Source organism: Schistosoma mansoni, chromosome 2 (assembly GCF_000237925.1).
Source record: "Schistosoma mansoni strain Puerto Rico chromosome 2, complete genome".
Lineage (NCBI taxonomy): Eukaryota > Metazoa > Platyhelminthes > Trematoda > Strigeidida > Schistosomatidae > Schistosoma > Schistosoma mansoni.
In genome coordinates, this window is record NC_031496.1 from 28871750 (window position 1) to 28893786 (window position 22037).

Sequence of the window (22037 nt, forward strand, 5' to 3'; positions counted from 1 at the left end):
TGAAACCTCACTCCAAACTACATATTGGAGCCTTATACGTAAGCACCATATGTCAAATCGACCAACAGGTCTCCTTGGCTAAGACCCTAGAATCTCGTACCGTTAGTGTATGCTGTGTATTCGAAACACACATACAGAGTCCTAGTGTGGTCATTCACTTGACGTCACCTAACCTAGAAGAGGAGCCGACGAAACACACCCTCCGTGTATCTGGCGACCCGATGGCTAGTCCTCGTGGACTGGCGAGTTGAGACATAGCACCACGTATGAGGGTAGAACAAACACTTTTAGGATGGATCCCTGTTAACAGTCGCCTATATGCTATTCAGCTAGACGGCTCCATAAGAACTCAGGAGGATGACACACGTCGTTGCCTTTTCGTCATCCGTGCCTACGATCTCACCGACTGCAACCCGGATGAAGTGAATGATGGATTTTACAGAAAGCTTTATAAACTTCCTCAAAAAGCTAAACACCCAGACATAGTACTCGTAGCAGGTGACTTTAATGCCCAAATAGGTAACTTAAACCAAACAGAAAGACGTTTAGGTAGGTGTTTTGGCTCAGACAATCGTTTATTTCTAACAAGCACTAATTGTAAACATAAAAAGAAACATCGTCTAACTTGACGACCTTCTACACCAAACCAACGGTGTACTCAAATAGACTTAGAAATGACATGGAAGCTTTAATTCGCAAATTAAATAGCGTGCACACATATTATAGACACACATACATCTGTCCTTCTGATTCAGACAAGGATATCTAGACCGAAACCTTTGATAAGGCCCATAATTGTCCTTTTCCAATGGAACGCTATTTTTTATAACCGCACCTTAAGATGGCACGTGAGAATCAGAAAGTGAAATGTCCAGCCAATCAAAGTGACACCTAACTTACAAACTAAAAAAGTATAAGAAAAATGAATGGAACTACCCGATTATGAGTGATTTACAGTCACGTTATTCAACGTCTCCAATCATAAATTTTCAAGTGTAAATCACTGACCAACTAAGTAATTAGCTTTAAACCATAGAATTTGGCTATTAAAATTAAAATAGATTGATTGCAGTTTAAACTTGTGCCCTACTACTACTAGTGACAGAATAATAGCTGATTCGATAGACATAGATATAAATTTACAATAAATAAAATTTAATACCTAAATCCAATAAATCAAAAACCCCATATCGCACAAACATTCAATACATGCAAAAAAATAATAAAAAAAGCTTACCGATACATAAGATTGTAGTTGTTTCAATGGTGTAACAATTGTATCAATTGATTTATCCAAACCAACAAGATTTGTTGATAGACTTACAAAATCAGCATAATCTTGATTGATCAATTCAATTAAACTGGACTTAAGAATGTTAGAATATTGAAGAAGATCATCATGAAGTTTTTCTAATGATATCCCACGACAATGTTGTTCCAAAATAAAATCGTCCGGTTTAAAGTCATTCTTAGAAGTTTTTTAAAAAGAGAAGTAGTGTGAATATAAATTACTTTCCAGATAGGTGTTGGAAAAACTTGATGACAGATCGACATACTGTCTCATATACCTCAAATACCACAAAACATTTCTATGAAACTTCCTTAATCATCATTTCTGCATATTTACGCAATGATTACAAGACATCCATATGAATGGTAAGGTTACATATGTACCATTTAGTGGTTAGGGAATTCGGTTCCCAACCAATAGACGATCCTAAATTAGAAACCTTCTGGATATAATTTTGTTTAGGGGGTCACACACCAAGCCTTTGACCTAAAGGTCTAATCCACAAGGCAGTGGAGTAACGTTAAAATATCCAGCTCCATGGTAGCCGGTGACCAACAATAAGTTCATATGTCATTTGTTACCTCACGATCCTGGAGCCCATGTGCAACATGGGTTCGGAGTCAGGGTTTCTAACTTCATTAGATGGATCCTCCGTACCCATTACCAACGCAATTAAAGTGCCAGTCATTCGCTTCTCGTTCACACTATTTCACAAACACCCCGCCGCGAGAAGGCATTGAGTAGGACTTCTCTGACAATGACTGTATACGCGAGGTTATGTAAGAGTATTTCGAGAGGAATAGCGGATCCACCCCACCCTCGACCTTACGAGGGTATTTAGGGACAAACCGGTCATTAGCGTGTGATGGAATACTTGCGACATATATTGCAACGAACCAGTCATCAACTATACCCAGAGGTTCAATGGATGGTGGATTATGAATAGGAGCGATTGAACTGTACGCTTTTCGTTATAAACGAATAACTGATTTTACTTGCTGATACATATACATGCAACAATAATCTGTATTTGAGTAGTGGACATTTTAATTATTGCAAAAACTTCTTAATCTTCCACTGTGTACATGGAGTAGTATATGTTGAGCACATAGGGTCTATTCGACCAATATGCACACACCATATATGATTTAACTCAGATATTAACAATTATACCACACAATCAAAAGCTATCGATTTTATACAGGAATGATCAGACAAAAAGTTATAGTTTAACGGGTAGAACACTAAACTTGTGTTAATATATTACATAAGGTATGAAATATGCATATATATTGAGTTCACAGGCGTTGCTAAAAATGACAGCTAGGTAAGAAATTTTGGAAGCCCTGACAACCTTATCCAGTTAATGAGTCATAAATATACAAAAAAAATCTAATCCACCATCCCATTAAAAGCAGTCATCAAATGTGGTTCAAATCGAGACAATTCACTGAACGATATATGATCTGTCCTTAAAACCCTACTTTGAAGCGGAAAGCTACTCGGAGTACGAGAGAAAACCACACTATAGTCTGGTGGTTTGCATCGTTCTGAAATGACAATTGTAAGTTTGTAGTAGCAAGAGCCTTTTACGATTGTAGGTTTTACAGCGAAGTAAATGAAATTATTAATTTACCTAATTGAAATAATCATCACATTTTTCTAAATCTTTATTGTTTAATTTTTTCATCTTGTACTGTGTAAGCACCATTACTATTTCCAGTTGATATGAATAATTGGTGCATTAAATACCAGTAAGGAATTTTCAGCATCATTTGCGCAATATTGCGACAAATTTCTGTACACTATACTTTCGAATTATAATTGGTCTAAGAGTACTTTATAAATATTCCGAAAATCTCAGTATTCGCTATTTATCTACAACTGTGAAAGTTCTCTACTAATTTAGCTGCTACAACTAAGTTCTTTTTCTCATACATCATATACAGGATGAACGGATTTCAATATATTTGTTTCTTCAAATGATAGGAAAAGGGAAAAAACATACAAAGAAATTAACTCTGATAAATTTCATCTTCTCATTGCATTATCGAAATTTATCAAAGGGACTAATTGTTTTAAGGTGATTTTGTTTGAGCTTTTCAGTAATTAGTATAGCAATAATTTACAAGCTGTTTCTTGTGGTAGCTGTGTCAGTAGTACATACAGTTAGCGTTCACAATTGCTGATTTCAAACAAATCTGAAACAGAGAGGTTTATTTGAAATAGGTGACCCAAGAGTCTGAGTAGATATCAGATATCACTGTCTCATCGTAATGTGCGACAACATAAATACATGTGAAATTTGATACTATACACTATAAAACTTTTAATTATAAAAAGCATTTAGTTAGTCAATGAAAGTCATATTTGACATGTATAAACCAGACGACAAGCTTATAGTAGGATAACAAACAAATTTTGCAGTAAAACCATATATACCATCGGATTAACGAATAAGACCAGACTATGCAAGAATTTAGACGAAAATAATTATATGGTGAGGAAATTTTGAAAGTATATAGTGAAACTTTCGCTACAGTGACAATAAACAGGACTCTATGTAGAATATACTTTGAGTCTCCAATTAATATTGTTAGAATGGACAATAACGAACACGTGTACCCTACCATAAAAGAACAAAGAAATGAACGATATTCAATAACCACCCCAATTTGATAAGAATCTAAACGGTCAGGAGCTAGATATAGCATTGCTGTATTATTGAGAAGTGAATATCTTTAGAACTTAGTTATGTTATTTATGTCTGTCAGTGCATTTACACAAATACACTGAGAAAGTTAAGAAACATAACTGATCCATTATAGGTTTCATTACCATGGTTTAACTTGAGAATTTCAAATAAATTTAGCATTTTATTATGAACGGATCCATTACTTCTTATTCAGTGAAATAAATGCATATTAATCTAAAGATATTGGTAAGTATAATCTGAAAGTCAAATATTTCTAATTCTTTAACTAGCAAATAATTATCAGTTTTTTTGTGTGGAGATTTCAGTGTTTTCATAGTTGAACCTCGCGAGGCGAGGTCGTGGATGAGCACTGCTGAGGAGTCCCACAATAGGACGACACGGTCGTTCAGTGCTTCCAGGTTTAGCAAATAATTATTTCATAATAATATGTATATGTATGTATCACTATTAGGAATGAACTGAAAAAGATTTCAAAATCATTTTTTCATACAGCAGAGAAATGTATTCAATAATAGTTTGGAAAAAAAAGCTTACATTTAAAAATGATTCACGATCAAAACAGAATGTTAGACCAATAGGAGCAACATCAAGAGTATCCTCTAATAATAATTTTCGTAAATTAGAATTATTGTTTTCTATTGATAAATCCACATTACTATTTTTTAATTCTTCAATTGTAGGCATGCTGAAAGACCAAAAAGCTCAGACTTATTATCAAATGATACAACTTAATCACTTTAATGAGAGTTAACTAACATCTAACGTTACCAACAACCTTGTTTATTCATTCCAACAACAACAAAAAATTGAAGATATGAACACAATTGAACAATATATATATATATATGTATATTTGTATAGATGTGAAACACCAGTATTTATCGAAAGTGAACAATACAATACGACGTGTAAGCCAAAATGTGTAAAAAGTGTTTGTTTTTTTTTGAAAAAAAAGAGAAATAACTTAATTCAAATTGAATAAAGCACAAAAATTTCACAATTAAGACAATGAAAAATTATGATTTAATGATTAGGGAAACTCTTGAAAATTTCATTGTATTTGATGTGTATTAGTGATGCCTAATAGAAGATCATTGAAAATAGGTGTATTCAACACATCAATCGTATACAAATGAATAGATAGTACTGTACAACACATGTAAACTTATATTTAAATAAATAAATAAATATATATATATATATGTATATATAATAATTAAAACGACTATAATACAAGAATTAAAAAAAAAGCAGTCACAATTGGACTACTACAATTTTAGATAAACGTAAATTAGAAGAAGGAAATTAAACTGAAAATACATCATACATAAACACAAACGAGTATCAATAGTGGTTATGCATTGTAAGCTGAATTATTTACGATTTAATTAATTTGTATATAATAATAAGGAAAGATAATTAGAAATGAACAGCTGCCTATACATACAAACAAACACACTGAGAAACAAAAAAAGATTTGAAGTGAAAAAATTACTGAAATGCTTTTCTTTCTTGAAGGTGTAGTAAAGAGATTGACTATGTCCATGATTGTGAATAACAAGTAAACAGAAATCGAAAAAAACATAACGAATATTGATGTGGCATAATCAGCGATCATAATTATAACAAAGGCAAAAGTAATGTACATGTATGTGGAATAGACAAAATAACAAGATTATATACAAGATATATATATATATATATATATAAGGTATGCATATGATTGAAAGTCATCGTTTTCTACGACACTGACGTTTATGTTCTTTTTGCCAATGCTCTTGTTGGCATTGTGTACTACAGTAGGAAGTATTCCAACAACAATGATAGATAGCCTCCATAAGACAATTACGACACCATTGTCGACGTTTAGTTTGAACAATAACTTCTGCAAATCTTGCCTCAGCAGCTTCCAAAGTATCATGAGCTAATTTGCGTTCATGTTCAATAGCCTCACGAGCACTAGCTTGAGCTTGTTCAAGAGCTGAATGTAAAGCGGCAGCTTTCTCTTCTTTAAATTGAGCTATAAGTTTTTCTTCAAGTTCTCGCAAAGCTCTTTTAGTATCATTAGCTGCAGTCAACCGTTCAGCTTCACGTTCCTTACACTGTGAACATGGTTGTTGAGATGATGTTGGCATTTCCATACTGGCTGGGGTCTAAGTAACGAAAAAAATGAATAAAGAAAATATATAAAATCAAACTTCTTGGACAATGAGCGCTAAATAGAAATGAACGAAAATCTTATCACATTACACTATAACCTATGTTGACAAAGTTAGATGTCTTTTTTATTAAGCTGCTCTGGAAAAAAATCAACACCCATATAAGTACTAAAATAGCACAAATAAGTTAAAATGTAAGGAAATTAAACTACCAAGTTTATTCTATCACATATAATAACTGGAAATTCACATTACTAATAAATTTCTTTAGAAGTAGGACATCCTAAAAATAAATTAAAACCAATAAAAAGCTTCAAATTATACAATCACTCGTTAAAAATTATAAAAAAAGGAAAGAAGTTTTCTGACAGATCATAACAGCTTACCTGAATTCCTTTATGAAGTTGTTTTCTTGGAGAGGATGTCACAGAAATTTCGGGACTTTTCACTGAAGCTTGACGTTGATTAGTTTCATTTGAAACATCATTTCCTCCTCCTCCAACTGAGTCTCTGTTTAGAGCTGCTGCTGTAGCTGCAGCAGCAGCACGTTTATTTGGCGGTAAGTGTGAACGTGGAAGAGTAGACATTCCGGGAGTAGTAACAACATTATTTGAATTGCTAGACAAGGCACCTGAAGATATAAAATGTGAAGAAAGATTAGCATTAGATGTAGTAGGATGAATGGAACCACTTAGTCTGTTATTAGTGGATGAAGTTCCTGAATTCACTGAAGAATTCATCGTAACAACTGAATCATTGCATGGAGAAAAAAGATTTTGACCAGTATGAGAAAATAAGTTTGTAGCAGTAGATAGACTGTTCCGATCATTAGCGGCGCTCGAATTACTAATGGATCCAGATGTATTCAAAGGGGGAGCGAATGGTGGTCGACGTAACATTGTACTGCTTGCTCCAGAAGTTCTATCCTTGTTGCTTGAACCACTGCGAGTTGGACTACGGAATCTACGGTCATCATCTTCATCGTCAACTTTGACAATATTACGATGTCTGCGTCCACTCTCATCGTTGTCATCCATATCAGAAGAAGAGGGCGAAGAGCATGTACTATAATTGCTAGAATGAGAAGAACGCTGTTTAGCAGTAGATGCCTTCTTAGATGGTGATGTTTTATGGATACTCGAATCGTTAATTCCAGATTTTCTCACTGAAGAAACAGGTGTGCCCGATGCGTTGTAAACACTTGATGAATGATGCGAATGCCAACGATAGTTATTTGAGTGCCTCAAATTCTGACTGTCGTTTCCAATGGGAGAATCACATCGGTCAGTGAGCTCATCATCTTCATCTCGAACATTACCAAAACTATCCATTTGTTTGGAATACCTTTTAGAACGTTTACTACCGGAATTCGCTGTATCTTGGATCGGATTTTTACTTGGAATCGTTAACCGTTTTCTTTTAGCATCTTCAATACGATTAAGAGAGCTATTTGAGGCAGCTAACTTCGGTCGTCCTCGAGATGGACTCTAAAAAGGTCAAATAAGACTAATAATTAGAGAAACAATTGGAAACGAGGAAAGAGTTAGCTTGATTACGCGTCATTACAAATGTAATGTAGACCTAGCGAAAATTTCAACATATGAGCATAGTAAGTAAAGCCTATTGAAAAATTAGTGTATACTGTGAGCGAAATGGCAGTAGAAAAGATGGACTACTCGAAATGTCTGGATTATCATTCTAATGTGAACTTTGTAAATAAGGTAATACTTGTAACTACTTAGTAGGATATAACGATTGGATAGAACTTTACTCCGGTTAAATAAATAATTATTTTAGCAAAGCATGATAAAACTTCAATATAACGTTAAGCAGAAAAGTGTATGCAAAAGAATAGGATGAACTCTTTTACATTTCCATCGAGATTTTTCTAGTTGTAAATTTAGCTTTGGTAATTATCAATATTTTTTCGTTAACATAGAGAAGGAGAACATCAAACTAGTTTCCTCCTGAGTGCCAGAGGACAGTAACACCTATTAAACTGTAAGTAATTGGTTTTCATACAGACAGTAATGGAGAGTAATCGTGATTAACCGAAGTCTCATCCAATATTAGGGATTGTTTCATGTCCATTTGCGTTAGCTATTAGGTAACGCGAGATTTGACTCAGAGCCTCCAAGAAGAGCTGCTGGGTAGTGGGGGAAACCCTGTTAGTTCATTCTGACAGTGAGCAGAGACCGGACTGATTTATCACTCCTAAACTGAAAATGGATTACTTGGGGTTCAAAAAACGAGCCCCTCAAATCTTGCTGACTCCCCGATGTGTGTGTTTGTGTAAATGAATTCCACGAGTCTCAGTTTGTATAGTTGTGTAGGTAGGTATATGCAGAGGGTATACGCCGGGATTGCAAAAGGAAGATAAACTGATATGTCTGCCTTAAGTCTAATAAAATTAGCGGCTTAAACTAACAGACCGAAGACATAATGAAAAGATACAATTGCACATATTAGAGAGAGGTAACCATTAACCCTCCGAGGGTGATTATATGCATGCCATGAAGTGCGAGGGCGAAAGTCTTTGTATCACTGGTATGCATATAATGCTCAAGAGACAGTCAGTTGTAGCGAATACGTTAGAACAGAGAGGTTACCATCTAACCTCCCAAGTGAGTGAATGTACCTGTGTATGCCAAGGGATGCATAAGTCAAAACTTATATGTTACCCGTATGTATGTAAAGCATACTTGCCCCTAGTGCGACGCCTGTGAGCCAAGAATCGAGGGTACCGATTTCACCAGGGAATAACATCCACGCAATGGGTTAGAGAGTCTGGAAAAACAGAAACTATTTCCAGAAAGGCCACCAGGCTTCATCAAATAGGTTTGACCAACCCTTAAATAGCTGGAACAGTGTTGGATAACGTAATGACGTTTGAAGTGGACGGTAATGGGTTCGGATCCCGGAGTGGACACCAACTCTGGGATATAGACACGCCCAACTGACGAGTCCCAAGCAAGACAAACATATGTCCTGGATCCCAATGCTAGCTGCCATTTTTCTTTGCTTACAACTGTTTTGATTTGTCTAACAGTGAAGAAACAGAACGGCAGGATAGGATCTCAAAGTATGTTCAACGTCGTCCAATCTTAATTATAACTGACATGACTACCATTTAGTATGACTAATCAGAATATGATTAAAATGCGGTCAATCCACCTGTGCGAAACCTACAAAAATATTTTTGTTCATATTCTTTGCTTTTAGAGGCAGAATACGTGTGAGATTATATCACATTCTTCTTACTTCGAGTGGAGTCGTAATGCTTAAGCATATTATTGACAGCAATGAAGCCTAGTGAAATTGATAACTCGTTATCGATCATTGATTTCCTATAATTTGCATATGATTGGGTCACCACATCACATAAGACAACATTGCGACATACAATAAAATTGATAATACCAGTCAAATTACATTGAAACTGAAGTCAATAAATAAATGGAAAACAATTAGGGAGTGCTAGCGACTAGTCAGCAGGAAATAATGATAATAACAATTCGATCATGAAAAGACTAGGATATATTCTAGAAAGTTATAGGTATTGAGGCCAGGTTATAGAAAGAACGGTAAGATCATAGTTTAATTCATTATTGACGTGTATTGATCACCATCTAAGATTTAAACGAAGTGTGAATTCGCTCTTGTTGTATATCATCAATACAAAATCTATTAGCAGTGAGGATGAGACCAACAGTGGGTACTACAGCCAAATAAATGGTCTCATACAGCAACCTTCAACGGGTATTGTGGAATCTATGGGAGACTATTCGTTTGTGGATAAAGTAAGGACGTAGTTTTTCAGGATTTGTGCAGAACGCAATCTGTTTCTGTTTAGGATAGAATTCGGTAAAACTCATCAGCTATATGCTAGTTGAAGTTTTTTTCCCTGAAATTCACATCCGAACTAAATTATTATTAAATAGTAATCTGAGAAGTTTATTAACAGCCTAAAAACCATATACATAGACATTTCGATTTAAGTGAGGGAAAACATTTAGTGGTTTCAGTTGTTCCAAAAACTATACTTACGTTAATAGACTATACTTAAGGCTCAGAATTTTAGAGACTTACATTGTCCTACTCAGAAAGAAATGGATAAATATGCACAAATGGTTTGTGTGTACGAAATCAACGTTGCACAAAATGACTGAACAATAATATAACTTGTATATTAAGGCATCATAAGTCAAAGAGTTTATGAGCCTAAATAGTAAAGAATGAGGAATTTACAACTAAATTTTCCATTTCGAAACAAGTACATACGTTCTCAAAAAAGATACACTTACAGGTTTTATAACACTTGAAGAACCCAATTTCGTCCACAATTCCGAATTGCCTTCAGCATCTGAACTTTCAGCTGTTGGTGAACACCAACTTGAACGGCCAACATCATTAACTATATAAGTTACGAAGAAACGTTAGTAATGTAGTTTAAATAAAGGTTAAATTTAGTTAACGTGAAAGGATGTGTACAGAAAGAATCTCATTTTGCGTGTACTTTATTATTTTGCATAATTTCTCCAAATAACTATAAGATTCAGAGACTAAAGTAAACCAGGCTGACTTATACATCAAATAGAATAGTGGATTATTTTGAATTGATAAACGTAGATAAATTCGAGAAAAATATCGGTTAAATATACAATGTCGAAGAGTGAAATAAAAAGCAAATGAATCTACAGTAATAATGATAAATATGATACTTAGAAATTTAACTTCTCAAAAATGAACTTATTTTATATCATCAAAGCCTAAAAAAAGAAAATTCACGGTCAAGCTTCAGTAATTTTGTGAGTTGATGTAAGGATATGAATAAGCTCTATATATACTATAAAGCCAACTATACCTGCGTTTATACACGTTTAAATCTATTAACCCCTTTGATTAACGGTAAAACTGTCGTAAACAGATGGCTCTGAGTTAACGAAACAGAACTAACATAGCCTCGTGAATTGCACCAAACTTAAAGTGCAGTGACTGGTAATTTGTATGTTATTATGAACTAAGTAAAAACCGACAATCGTTGATTCCTAAAAGACTTAGAATTATTGAAAATATCCATTAAGAAATCAGAAAGTAAATCTAAGATGATGCTTAAGCTAAATTATGAAACATACCTGCTCCAAAGGCAGATTGTGTGTTTAAGTGCTTGATATGATTTAATGAGTAGTCAAGGGTTTAGTGAAACTAGGTAACATTCTCCCTTTCTAACTCTTACTTTAAATCTTAAGTTTGTAAACGGAAGAGTGGCAAAACATAGCATTAAGGCTGACGTCAGTTGGTAATGAAAACTTCATGGTATGATGGTCTTAATTCACAACACTAGCCCGACTCCTATAATGTAAACTCGGTCTTTTTCCTTAACTACAAGGGTAACTTGACATGTGAGGGTTGATTAGGTAGGTCAAAGCTATTATTTCACTGTTCTATCACTTTTAAGTGTTAATTGTTTCATAACTAGACAGTCTCCTGATTAGCTGATAACTGGCCTAAGGTCATTAACATAGTATAATTTACCTGGTTAACTTATTCAGTAGACAGTGTCATCTGTGTCGATAACAGTTTGTTTATGCCTTTAGGTTATTATCTACATCCTTTGATGATCATATATGCTTTGTCGTGTTACAACCCATATATATTCCTCATACAAGCTTAAATGTTACTTAAATCGTCCTATGACTCATTCGCTCGCTCCTATATATATATATATATAGCATTTTCATATTTGTTTCGTGTACTTGTGGTCTGTCCTATACGATCATAAACTGCAGTCACTACTTCATATTGTCTTATGAAGTTTATACACCATCGGAAGTTATCTGATAAAAATCATCAGAACGAGTGATAAACGAAGTATAAGAATTACTTTGAAGAAATCTACAATATATTCAAAACAGTAAACTGAATGTTAAGAATTTGAATGGTTGGAACGAATCGCGAAATACCCTTTAAAACTGAAATTGATTTCCCTGGATATATCTACTATTGTGTCATAGTGAATTATGCCTACTAGTGAAAGTAAATGACCGATGGATTTCACAAAATATTACACTCTTAAAACAGAGAATGAGAAAGAATAACAAGGAAAAAAGATTAGATCTCTGTCACTACGAAAACACTCGGATTATTGTATTTTAACTAGTTCTAGAGTATTACAGAAGCATACCAATGACAAAAAGTCCGCCTGTAACTTTTCTAGAGTGTTCGTGGGAGGCCTATGCTTCACCACGAAGGGTAACAGGCGTAAGTGTATCAATGACAAAGACGATTAGAAACGAAGAATGTGGACAGTTTTGACGAGTACCGCTCGGTATAGGCATTCTAAATACCAACCCATCGTAAGAACTGAAGCTATTCCTTTTTTCAGACTGTTCACACCTTTCCCCATTTGTTAATTATTAGTCTTCATAGAACGTTGAATAGTGGTGGACATCTGAAAGTTATGCAAGCATTACGGTTGAATACACTACTTAGCTGTCGGAACCATCCTGTAGCACGTCATTCAAGCTTTGAAAACATGAAAATTAAGTGGTAAAACGACAATGTTGTACTTTTTAATGATTGAAAGTACGCTTCTGATATTTAGTTGATTTAAAAACTGAGTGCTAAAAAACGCCACATAACCACCATGAAAGTAAGTAATATGCCTGCTAAGAACAAAAAGAAAGTCCGGAAGACTGTTTATTTAGCATGTTCACCGGAAACACACTGGGTACAATAATATCTGAATATATTCCACCGAATTGAAACCATTTGGAAAAATATTAAAAACCATAGGGAACTGGACGGCTCCTGTTAAACACAGATTAAACTGTTTTCAAAGGGAAAAAATATTATGGAAACTGTCGCTGAATTGTCTGATCTGAAGATAACGGTTAAAGCAATTTATGATACATTTTAAGTTAAGATAGATGAATGATATCTAGGATTTTTGGTTATTTCATTAAATGCCAGTTTATGAAAAGTAAATTTAAATCAGTTAGAAAGTTCTCACAACTTTTGTCACCAAGACAAATATGAATCAAATTATGCAAAAAAACTTACTAGCTTTTACACGACCTCTAGATTTAGGCGGACGTCCACGACGTGGCATTTCAGTCTTATTAACTTTCCAATCAGTAGAGGACTAGTGGGAAAAACCAAATAAAGGAATCTTAATCAAGCCGTATTGTAAAGAGAACAACATATTTAACAGTTTCCAGTGAAACCAGTTTATTAGGAACTTCAAATAGAAATATCTGATTTAGTCATGCAACGAATAGCGAGAATAAATAATTATTCATAGGAAATGTTACAACTGATCTGAATAACGGACAAAATATTATACAAAAGTACGCATTTTTCAAGCGAAGATGTCCGATTATTTAAGTCGAGGTTATAGCAAGGAATACAGAGCGAGTTTGGGTAGACAGCTCCTACCTACTCATGCTGGTTAAGATGTATATCATAGTGACAGTCGGACAACCCTTGCTGAATGTTGGTTCCCATAAATGTAAGGTCAATTAGAGGGGTAGTAAAACGGGAAGCAAATACTGATACAATGTTACTGGGTCGAGCATAAACTGTCAGGTTATATTATGTAAGATTAAGGTTACAAAAGCAGTGTCTGAAGTACAGAACTTCGAAGAGCAAGTAGAGGTTCGGGCATATGGAAATATTCCCAGACACTCCTTAGTGTTTGTCAGTCAGTCACATCGGAGAACCTGTGCGTATGTCAGTCAGCTACAACGTAGAACCAGACACGTATATGCATCGGTCCAAGTTGCCATACCTCGTTAGCACAGCCAGATGAATACCGAATTCATAGAAGTAGTCACTTCAATGGTAGTAATATATAAAAATAAATATTGCATATGAGGATATGATACAGGGAGAAAGAATTAATTCGTGGAAAGGTATGAAGTAATTTTAATCTCACGGTTTAAGGGAAGATAAAGAGTGTATACACCTACGCCATTGTGATCGATTCTGAGCCATGTCACCCAGAGTCTCCAACCATTGGTTACGATAGTCGCTCGGACCCTAACCAAGTAGTCTGCATCTACTAACATGGCTAAGGCCAGGAGTTAGTGATTTCAGGCACTGATGCCACGTTTTGGTTTGACCGCCGCTAAATCCCTTCCAAACATCCTCAACACTAGTCAGCATTGCGCGTCGTGGTAATCGGTGTTCAGGCATACGTAACACGTGGCCCAACCATCTCAGTCGATGAAGATTCACAACCTCATCAACTGATTTACCATCATTCCCTAATACCCTGAGTCTAACCTTATTATTACTTACTCGGTGATCCCAGCAGATGCGAGCAATATTTCTAAGACATCTGTGATCAAATATTGGTAACTTACGAGTATCTTCTATTTTTATTGGCCATGTTTCACAGCCGTAACGTAGTAGAAAACGAACTGTCGCGCAGTATACTCGTCCCTTAATTAATAGACTGATATCTCGCCTTCGCCATAGGTGACGTAAGTTGGCAAAAGCGAAACGAGATGTTTGAATCCACGCAGAGATTTCGTCAGACCCCAACCCATTAGGGGTGATCACACTTCCAATATAAGTGATGCGGTATTAGTCCATTAATACACTAACTGTTGATCTGTGTGAACAAACGATGACGTTCTGGATCAGATCAACATAACGACTATATGGCTTACAATATGACAGATATTTTCGACCGCGATATGATACTCAAAGATTAGAATTCACAGTCAGGTCTTGATTGATTGGAAAATGAGTGACCTACAAGCTGATTTCCTACAATCACCTACGATATTTCATCATATTTACTTCGTATTTATATTTTGTACATAAGTGTTATTTATTACATGGAAAACTACTGATCTGGCTAGTGGTTTTGTCTTTGGTTTTTAATCACTCAAGGGCCTAAGCCTTCTCTAACAAACCTTATCTTTAGAGTTCTGATTATTATATTGCTATTTATTTATTTCCTCACTTAGACGTATTCCATTTGTTTTGATATTATTCTAGTTGTCCTCTTTTCATGCTGCTTTGAAGTTAACAAGTTGCATGTATGCGCATTTTTGTGAGGCTTTACGTTGATATGTTTATATAATTTTTTTGCTGAATGGGAGTTAAAAACTAATGACATTAATGGAATGCCTATATCAGATAAATACGTGCACTGAAATCCTATAAATAAATTTTTATCTTAGTATTATGGATAATACTATATTTTACTTATAATAAGTAAGGATATTATGACTACAATGTTCATTCATTTAGATAGCCTGTGTAAAATACGTATGATGACGAACACGGTTGCAATCAGGCCTACAAAGTTTTTAAGTAACCCATTTAAATCAATAACAGAGATTTAGTAAAGTGAGATGCTTAGCACTAAAATTCTACAATTTGTCAATTTAAACCATGTGTACTTTCAATTCTAAACTGTTAGTAAATAGAGAAGGCATAAAATATAACCAAAACCTTTAACAGAGAATTTAATCAGATTTATTTTACTAACAGGAAATTATTCACTTACTAACAAGAATAAAAACAACTACTTTTTAAATATTGACATACATTTTTTTATCTCTCAAAATATGAACGCAAATTTTCCATTAATACATATCTTTGTGAATACCATTAGTTACATTCAACAGAAAGCTTGTACAATGCTAATTAACTTATGACATGATTTGGTAGGTCTTAAACATCAAATTATATCAGAATAATAAGTAATTTAGTTGACTGGTTAGATTCCTGGAGAATAAATATGCCTCGACTAATTAAAATTACATTAGGCAAATTATAAAAACAACATAATAAGAAAAAGTACTCACATTAGAACACCAGTTGTTTTGAGAACCATTATTTGCGGTGCGAGGAACATCTACTCCTGACAAGGAACCTGATGAAACAGACGAAGATGGGCTATCTGAAGAATGGGGTGATGAGGACGAACTTTGATATTTGCACCGCCGAATAGGTCTTCCTTTGCTATCTCGAAGAGGGGGTCTCCCTCGACCCCGTTGACCACGAATAGGAACGTTTGAATGATTTTCTTTTGATTGTTTTCGATATGGTTTATCATGATTACGACGGGTTAAAGATAAGAGGTCAGCAGTAAATGATCCAGCGGGCCTACGACCAGACCCAACTGCAGCTGCCATAGCTGCTTTTGTCTCTGCTAAGGCGGATATAGCTGCAGCGCCTGGAGTACCGGGTTGAACAACCGGCATTGGGAGACGATTACTCGCCAATCTTTTGTCAGTAGGATCGGTGTGCGAATTAAGCAAAAGACCATGAGTTCTGAAGTGCTTGCCACCATGAGTACATGGTGAGGCATCACGAGCGGGTGAGCCACCAGTAGGAGTATCACTAGTAGTTGTTTGATGACTGCTTGAAGAAGTGTGACGCCTGTATAGAAAATAAAAAAAGACAATTAAGACTGCAAAATTGTTCACCTTCCAAATTAAACGAAAAACTGTTGAGAAATCGAAATGTGAAGAGCACAGGACCTCCTAATATTTGATTAATTTCTAACAAAAGAAAAAATAACTTTCAACATATATGTGTAAATACCAATAAATATTAATATTAGTACAGTGATGAGCAGTTCGAAGTTAAAAGTTAGCATGGAATCACCAAGTCACACCTTAAAACTCAACGCAGTCTGGTTTATTTAGGCAGCTCGGTAGTATTACTACCACGGGCAAAAAATGAAGTACAGCTGTACTTAATAAAGGTGATGTGGGTATGCATAACTTTAAACTGTCGTCAGCAGCTTCCAAGTGTAAACATATTTATTCGTTTACTTGAGTGGATTTACGAAATCCCATTTAGGAATACTTCATATGTGAGGTGAATATAAAGTTACGAGCAAAACTAAAATTTGAAACCAATGTGGAAAGGAAAAGAATGGAAACAAGTGTTTTACAATACTTTGAATTCATAAACATCTATTATGAAGTAGCAAAAACCACAACTTTACATCTACGGTCTGTTCTAACACACCAATTACTGTAACAAGTAATGATCTTCTTGGTTAGGTAAGTAGATATGAGTAAGGAACTCAAATCTGGTTTGGAGAAAATGTAACCTGACACCAGCAAGTTTTGAACCAACTATGATATAATAGACTGACATTACACTTTGAGTTCGATCTCTACCCTGGCAACTGAGGATAAAATTCGGTTAGATGATTATATTTAAATAGATAGGAGAGTCATAACAGGAGAAAAAGTAGTACAACTGAACAATAAGATCGATGAAGTTTAGTATTAATCGACCGGCACAGTCAACCAAATATAACTAGCCAAGCTTACATAGAAGGCAACAAAGAAAATGTTACAGAGAATTCAAAAATACCTGAGAAAAGTCTATATGATATGGCGAATAACCGCGAAGAGTAATACAGTAGTACCAGCTACACAAGAGAACCAGTTAGTGTCATGTAAAAGATATATATAGAACGTGAGAAAATGTAGTTTTATTACCTTCTCTTATTAGCCTTGGTATTGCCAGAAGTAAGAGACGATCTAGGACTATCTGCACGATGTGAACGTTGGTTCTGGATGAGGGTTTTACGCCGCGGACCAAGATACATTTCATCTGAATAATCATCATCAGATGGCGGAAGATCGCTTTCACCAGAAGAATGCGTGTAATATCCACTATCGATGTTAGCTTGTAATTTACTAACTTCATTCCAAGCTCGCTCAAATCCTCCACCTGAGATCGCACCCGTCGCGTTTGAACGTCGAAGTACACCAACTTCATCAGCTGGGAGGTGAAAAGCACGAGTATGGGCTTTCTTTACGAACATCCGCTCATGGGAGCCTCCAAAGAAGCGTATCTAGAACGCGCATCAAAAAACAAAACGATAAAATCTATAAAATTAAATCCAAAATTCACTATACCAGTCCGAAGTGAATAAACCTAACTTAAAGAGCCCCAAAACTAAAGACAACTTTGAGATTTGCTACTGTACAATTGTAAAATAAAATGATTAGCAAAATCAACTTTTTGTATCCACAAATAGAATGACTCAACTGAAAACAACAAAGTATGCATCAAATAAACTCAAATTGTCTAAGCCATGTAGTTGTTACTTGGGACTGAAATATCACTATGTATACTTATTTGTTGAGCATGTATATGTATATTTCATAGAAACTTCGAATACATGTGCTAGGTCAAGCAACGTGTATTATATAGAAGATAAATAAACTAGTCAGGAATCTAACCTTAACCACATTCTAATGAAACGTAACGTAAGTTCAAGTATCGGTCTAGCTTGTAATTATTAAGCACTGTTCCCTAAGCTATCAGTAGCGATTACGTATTAGCTAGAAAACATTCATGATAAAATAAGTAACTTACCTCATATCCATCATCGCGCTCCAACAAAACTTTTGCAGGCCAATAGAACTGAGAGACTGAAGTATCGTTAAACAGGCCAGCGCCTGCTGATGTGCGATTGCGTGCCCATATCAGTTCATGACGTGGTTTGCAGGGTTTACTAATCCAGTCTGTTACACGAGCCTTAGCATTGATATAACAGTCAGTACACAGTTGAATTTCATTTAATTCTGCATTAACAGATCGAAAGAAAAATCGTATCTCATCGGCCTGATTACTATAAGGGCCATGAAGAATGCAGACATCATGAACAAGCAATTGTACATCCATAGAAAATTCCTCTAGGGCAGCATACCGACCATCTTTTATCTTGCGTTGCAATAACTCTAGATCAGTGTACTTATACACAAGGTACTCATTTTTTGTTATTTCACCTTTATAACCAACTTGAATAAATGTTTTCCATAATGGCTGCTTCCTCAATTGATGGGTTGCAAATTCCAATAGCTTCCTTATCTGTTTGCGGGAGAATTCACATTTTGGTCGAGATTCGCATACAGGACAAGTAAAATTATCTTCCTGTCCATCATGAAGAGTCGGTGAACGCATAGACTTTCTTGATGGACTATTAGGACCAGATGCTTCTTGAACACAATCAGAATGATATACACGGAAACAATCGAGACAGCGTAAAACTTCACCCGGTCTATGACACTGAAAGCAATACCAATCATGTTTGCCTCTAGGATGTTGTTTCGAAAAGTCAGGAAGCTGGTAACGAACCATACCATTTTTACCGAACGGAGGCTCTATTTTTTCAATTAATCCATCACCTTCAATTTCATCAAGGAGTAACCTTATCTGGTCGTCTTTGAGATCTAATGTCTTGCGAAGAATTTTGCTAATTTTGTCTGCTGGTACTGCTAGTCGGTTGGATTTAAGTACACCGAAAGCATCCCAAACCTGACGTACTTTTAAAGGATCGGCGTGTCGATAGCTACTAAGTTTGGAGTAATCCATTCTTGAGATCAATTCATACTCTAAAACAAAATGGAAACACATGAAGCCCCAGAAACATATCCTATACGTCGTAAAAGCACTACACAGAGTAAGTTATAATCATAAGTTACCTTTATTAAAACGTAGGATATGAAATAAGTGTGATTCGGTTCAATGAGTTACACCATTTCAAAACAGTGAGGTGAAGTCGACAAAGAGAGTAGCAAGAGTTGAAATAATAGTGTCAGTGATAGCAAGACTGGTAATATGGTTCCAGGAATAAAGTAACGGCATAAAAAGTATCAGTTAATAGTGAAACACAAGATCTGGAAGAAGAGTTTGGTCGCTCGTAAATATTTTCAGTTTACCCCTACGCTAGGCAGAATTGGCAGTCGAGGTAGACGGTTATTGGAGCCACTTATATGCGGGGGATTTCAACAGACGGACATCAACCAGTTCTCCATATTTCGGCGGATAAGGCACTCGACTTTTGGCCTAAATTAAGCAATGTCGATTGACTGTTTCGCCATTTGCAAGCGATGTCATGACGATATGGTGAAATATTAGTCAGCAACACTTCCTACTTTCAAGGACTACATTAAAGACAGGACGGTCAGGTGTAAGTTACAAGATTACCAACAACACTGGACTTAATTAGATTTAAATTCATTAACAATGAGCAACTAATAAAAAGAATCTAACAATTGGTAATTGGAAATATGTAATGCACCATCAATGGGGAAACCAGAAGTTTTAGTTTTTATGAAGTAGCTAAGATGTAGAGTTGCAAAACGGGCGAGACATTATTATCTTAATCACATGACATTTTGCATACTGGTTTCTGATCAAATGAACGTAGCAGTCACATCTTCACTTTTCACAGAATGTTAAGACGCCACACCTCTTGCAAGCCAATAATGGTTGTTTCTTGATATCAGAATCAACTTCTATTAGTTGGATAGAACCGTGCTCTGGAACTGCATGTTAAAGGGTGTTTGCGAAGTTTGCTAACATTTTAAAGATTCTGTAGACAAACACATTTCTCTATTGTTTCATTCCGTCTGATAGAACCACAACTTCACCATCGACGACGTTTTGGAAACCCAGATGAGAATATGCTGATCTCAGCCATCTATGGCTGATGTTAATTTGGATGTAAAGGGTTGGGTATAGAATATGTCAATGAGGAAAGTTTTGTTTCATGCTTGTAAAATATGACCTACTTGGAACGGGGGTGTCAGACAACTCTGTGTTTGATCGTCGTTTTCTCTAAAGGGTTGTTGACATTCAGCGACAACTAGTAATGCCCTGGTACCGCCCAGTGGGGAGGGCCCGCCCTATCTCGAAATGCTCTCACATGCCCACGCGTATACAGCCACTGATAGGAAAGTCCTACTCACTGCCTTCTCGAGGCGGTGTTGTTCACGAAATTGAAAGGACGAAAAGTGAATGTCCGACGCTTTAACCGGGTTGGTAGATACAAAGGGTTCATCTATGGGAGCTGAGAAACCCTGAATACAAACCAATGGAGCACATGGGCTCCAGGATCCTGAAGGAACAAATAGCGTATATACTAATTATTGGCCACCGGCTACAATGGGACTGCATTTCCTGACGTTGCTCCACCGCCTTTTGGATCAGACCTTTAGGTCAAAGGCTCAGGGTGTGGCCCCCTAAGATAACCACCTGCTTCGGTCTGGTCACCCGGGCAGTACCACAGCCCTCACACAATTAAATGACAATTTTTTGTGTAACGCATATATATCTGGTGCTCCCTATTACCAATATTTGTGTTCAAATAAATAAATAATAAATAAATGAAGAGGTCTGATCATGTGTTCGTGAGATGACAATAGATCAGTTAGTATTACTAGACTGGAACATGCTACCGTGATTTGAACGTTACGAACGTCACCGAAGTGGCTTCCACACATGGCACTATATACCGAGGCCAGGTGAAAAAAGTGGTCAGTTAACAACAAGCCACCATGGTCAACGTTAGCGACCCAGTTACATAAACAATTTGCCATTCGGACACGTATCGTTGTATACTAAGCATTACTCCGGATTAGATAATTAAGGATAAATTATTTCTACTAAACATTAAAACCCCAACAAAAAAGAAATGTTGAAATAGTTCATCTATTTATATTGATATGGGAATTCGAGCAAAGTCCATAGTCTCCGTAGACAAAAACGTGACTTATAATCAGTAATAGAACATGTTCTCGATAAGTCACATCATGTGGTCAGACATCCTGGTTGATGCTAAATGACAACTAAGAGACAGTCGCAGTGATGCAGACAGTTCACTTTAACCACTCATATGATCTTGGGCGCAATGTTATTTTGAGCTCCTAACCTCATAATTTTTCTCAGCCCTTCAAGTATAGTCATCTCCATCACGAAAATATTTTATAACCACGACCGAAGAGTGGAATCTTGTTATCAATAATCAGGACACCCCACTCATAGATACACCATCGCTTTGAGTCGATACTTACAAATACTTGCTCTAAGCATTGGC

General features: G+C 35.8%; 1 protein-coding gene across 1 annotated transcript in view; it reads right to left on the reverse strand.

Annotated features, from left to right (window-relative positions):
• Window positions 1-19573, reverse strand: part of Smp_143570 (hypothetical protein) — a gene marked incomplete at its 5' end in the record, with an annotated part of 58923 nt that extends 39350 nt beyond the window's left edge. Inside the window, 10 exons of the mRNA XM_018796302.1 lie at window positions 1238-1468; window positions 4542-4708; window positions 5761-6160; window positions 6553-6797; window positions 6858-7653; window positions 10471-10580; window positions 13229-13310; window positions 15991-16567; window positions 17647-18005; window positions 18533-19573. Coding sequence (XP_018650528.1) covers window positions 1238-1468; window positions 4542-4708; window positions 5761-6160; window positions 6553-6797; window positions 6858-7653; window positions 10471-10580; window positions 13229-13310; window positions 15991-16567; window positions 17647-18005; window positions 18533-19573 — 4008 coding nt within the window. The remainder of the gene's footprint in view (window positions 1-1237; window positions 1469-4541; window positions 4709-5760; window positions 6161-6552; window positions 6798-6857; window positions 7654-10470; window positions 10581-13228; window positions 13311-15990; window positions 16568-17646; window positions 18006-18532) is intronic.
• Window positions 19574-22037: the final 2464 nt, after the last annotated feature.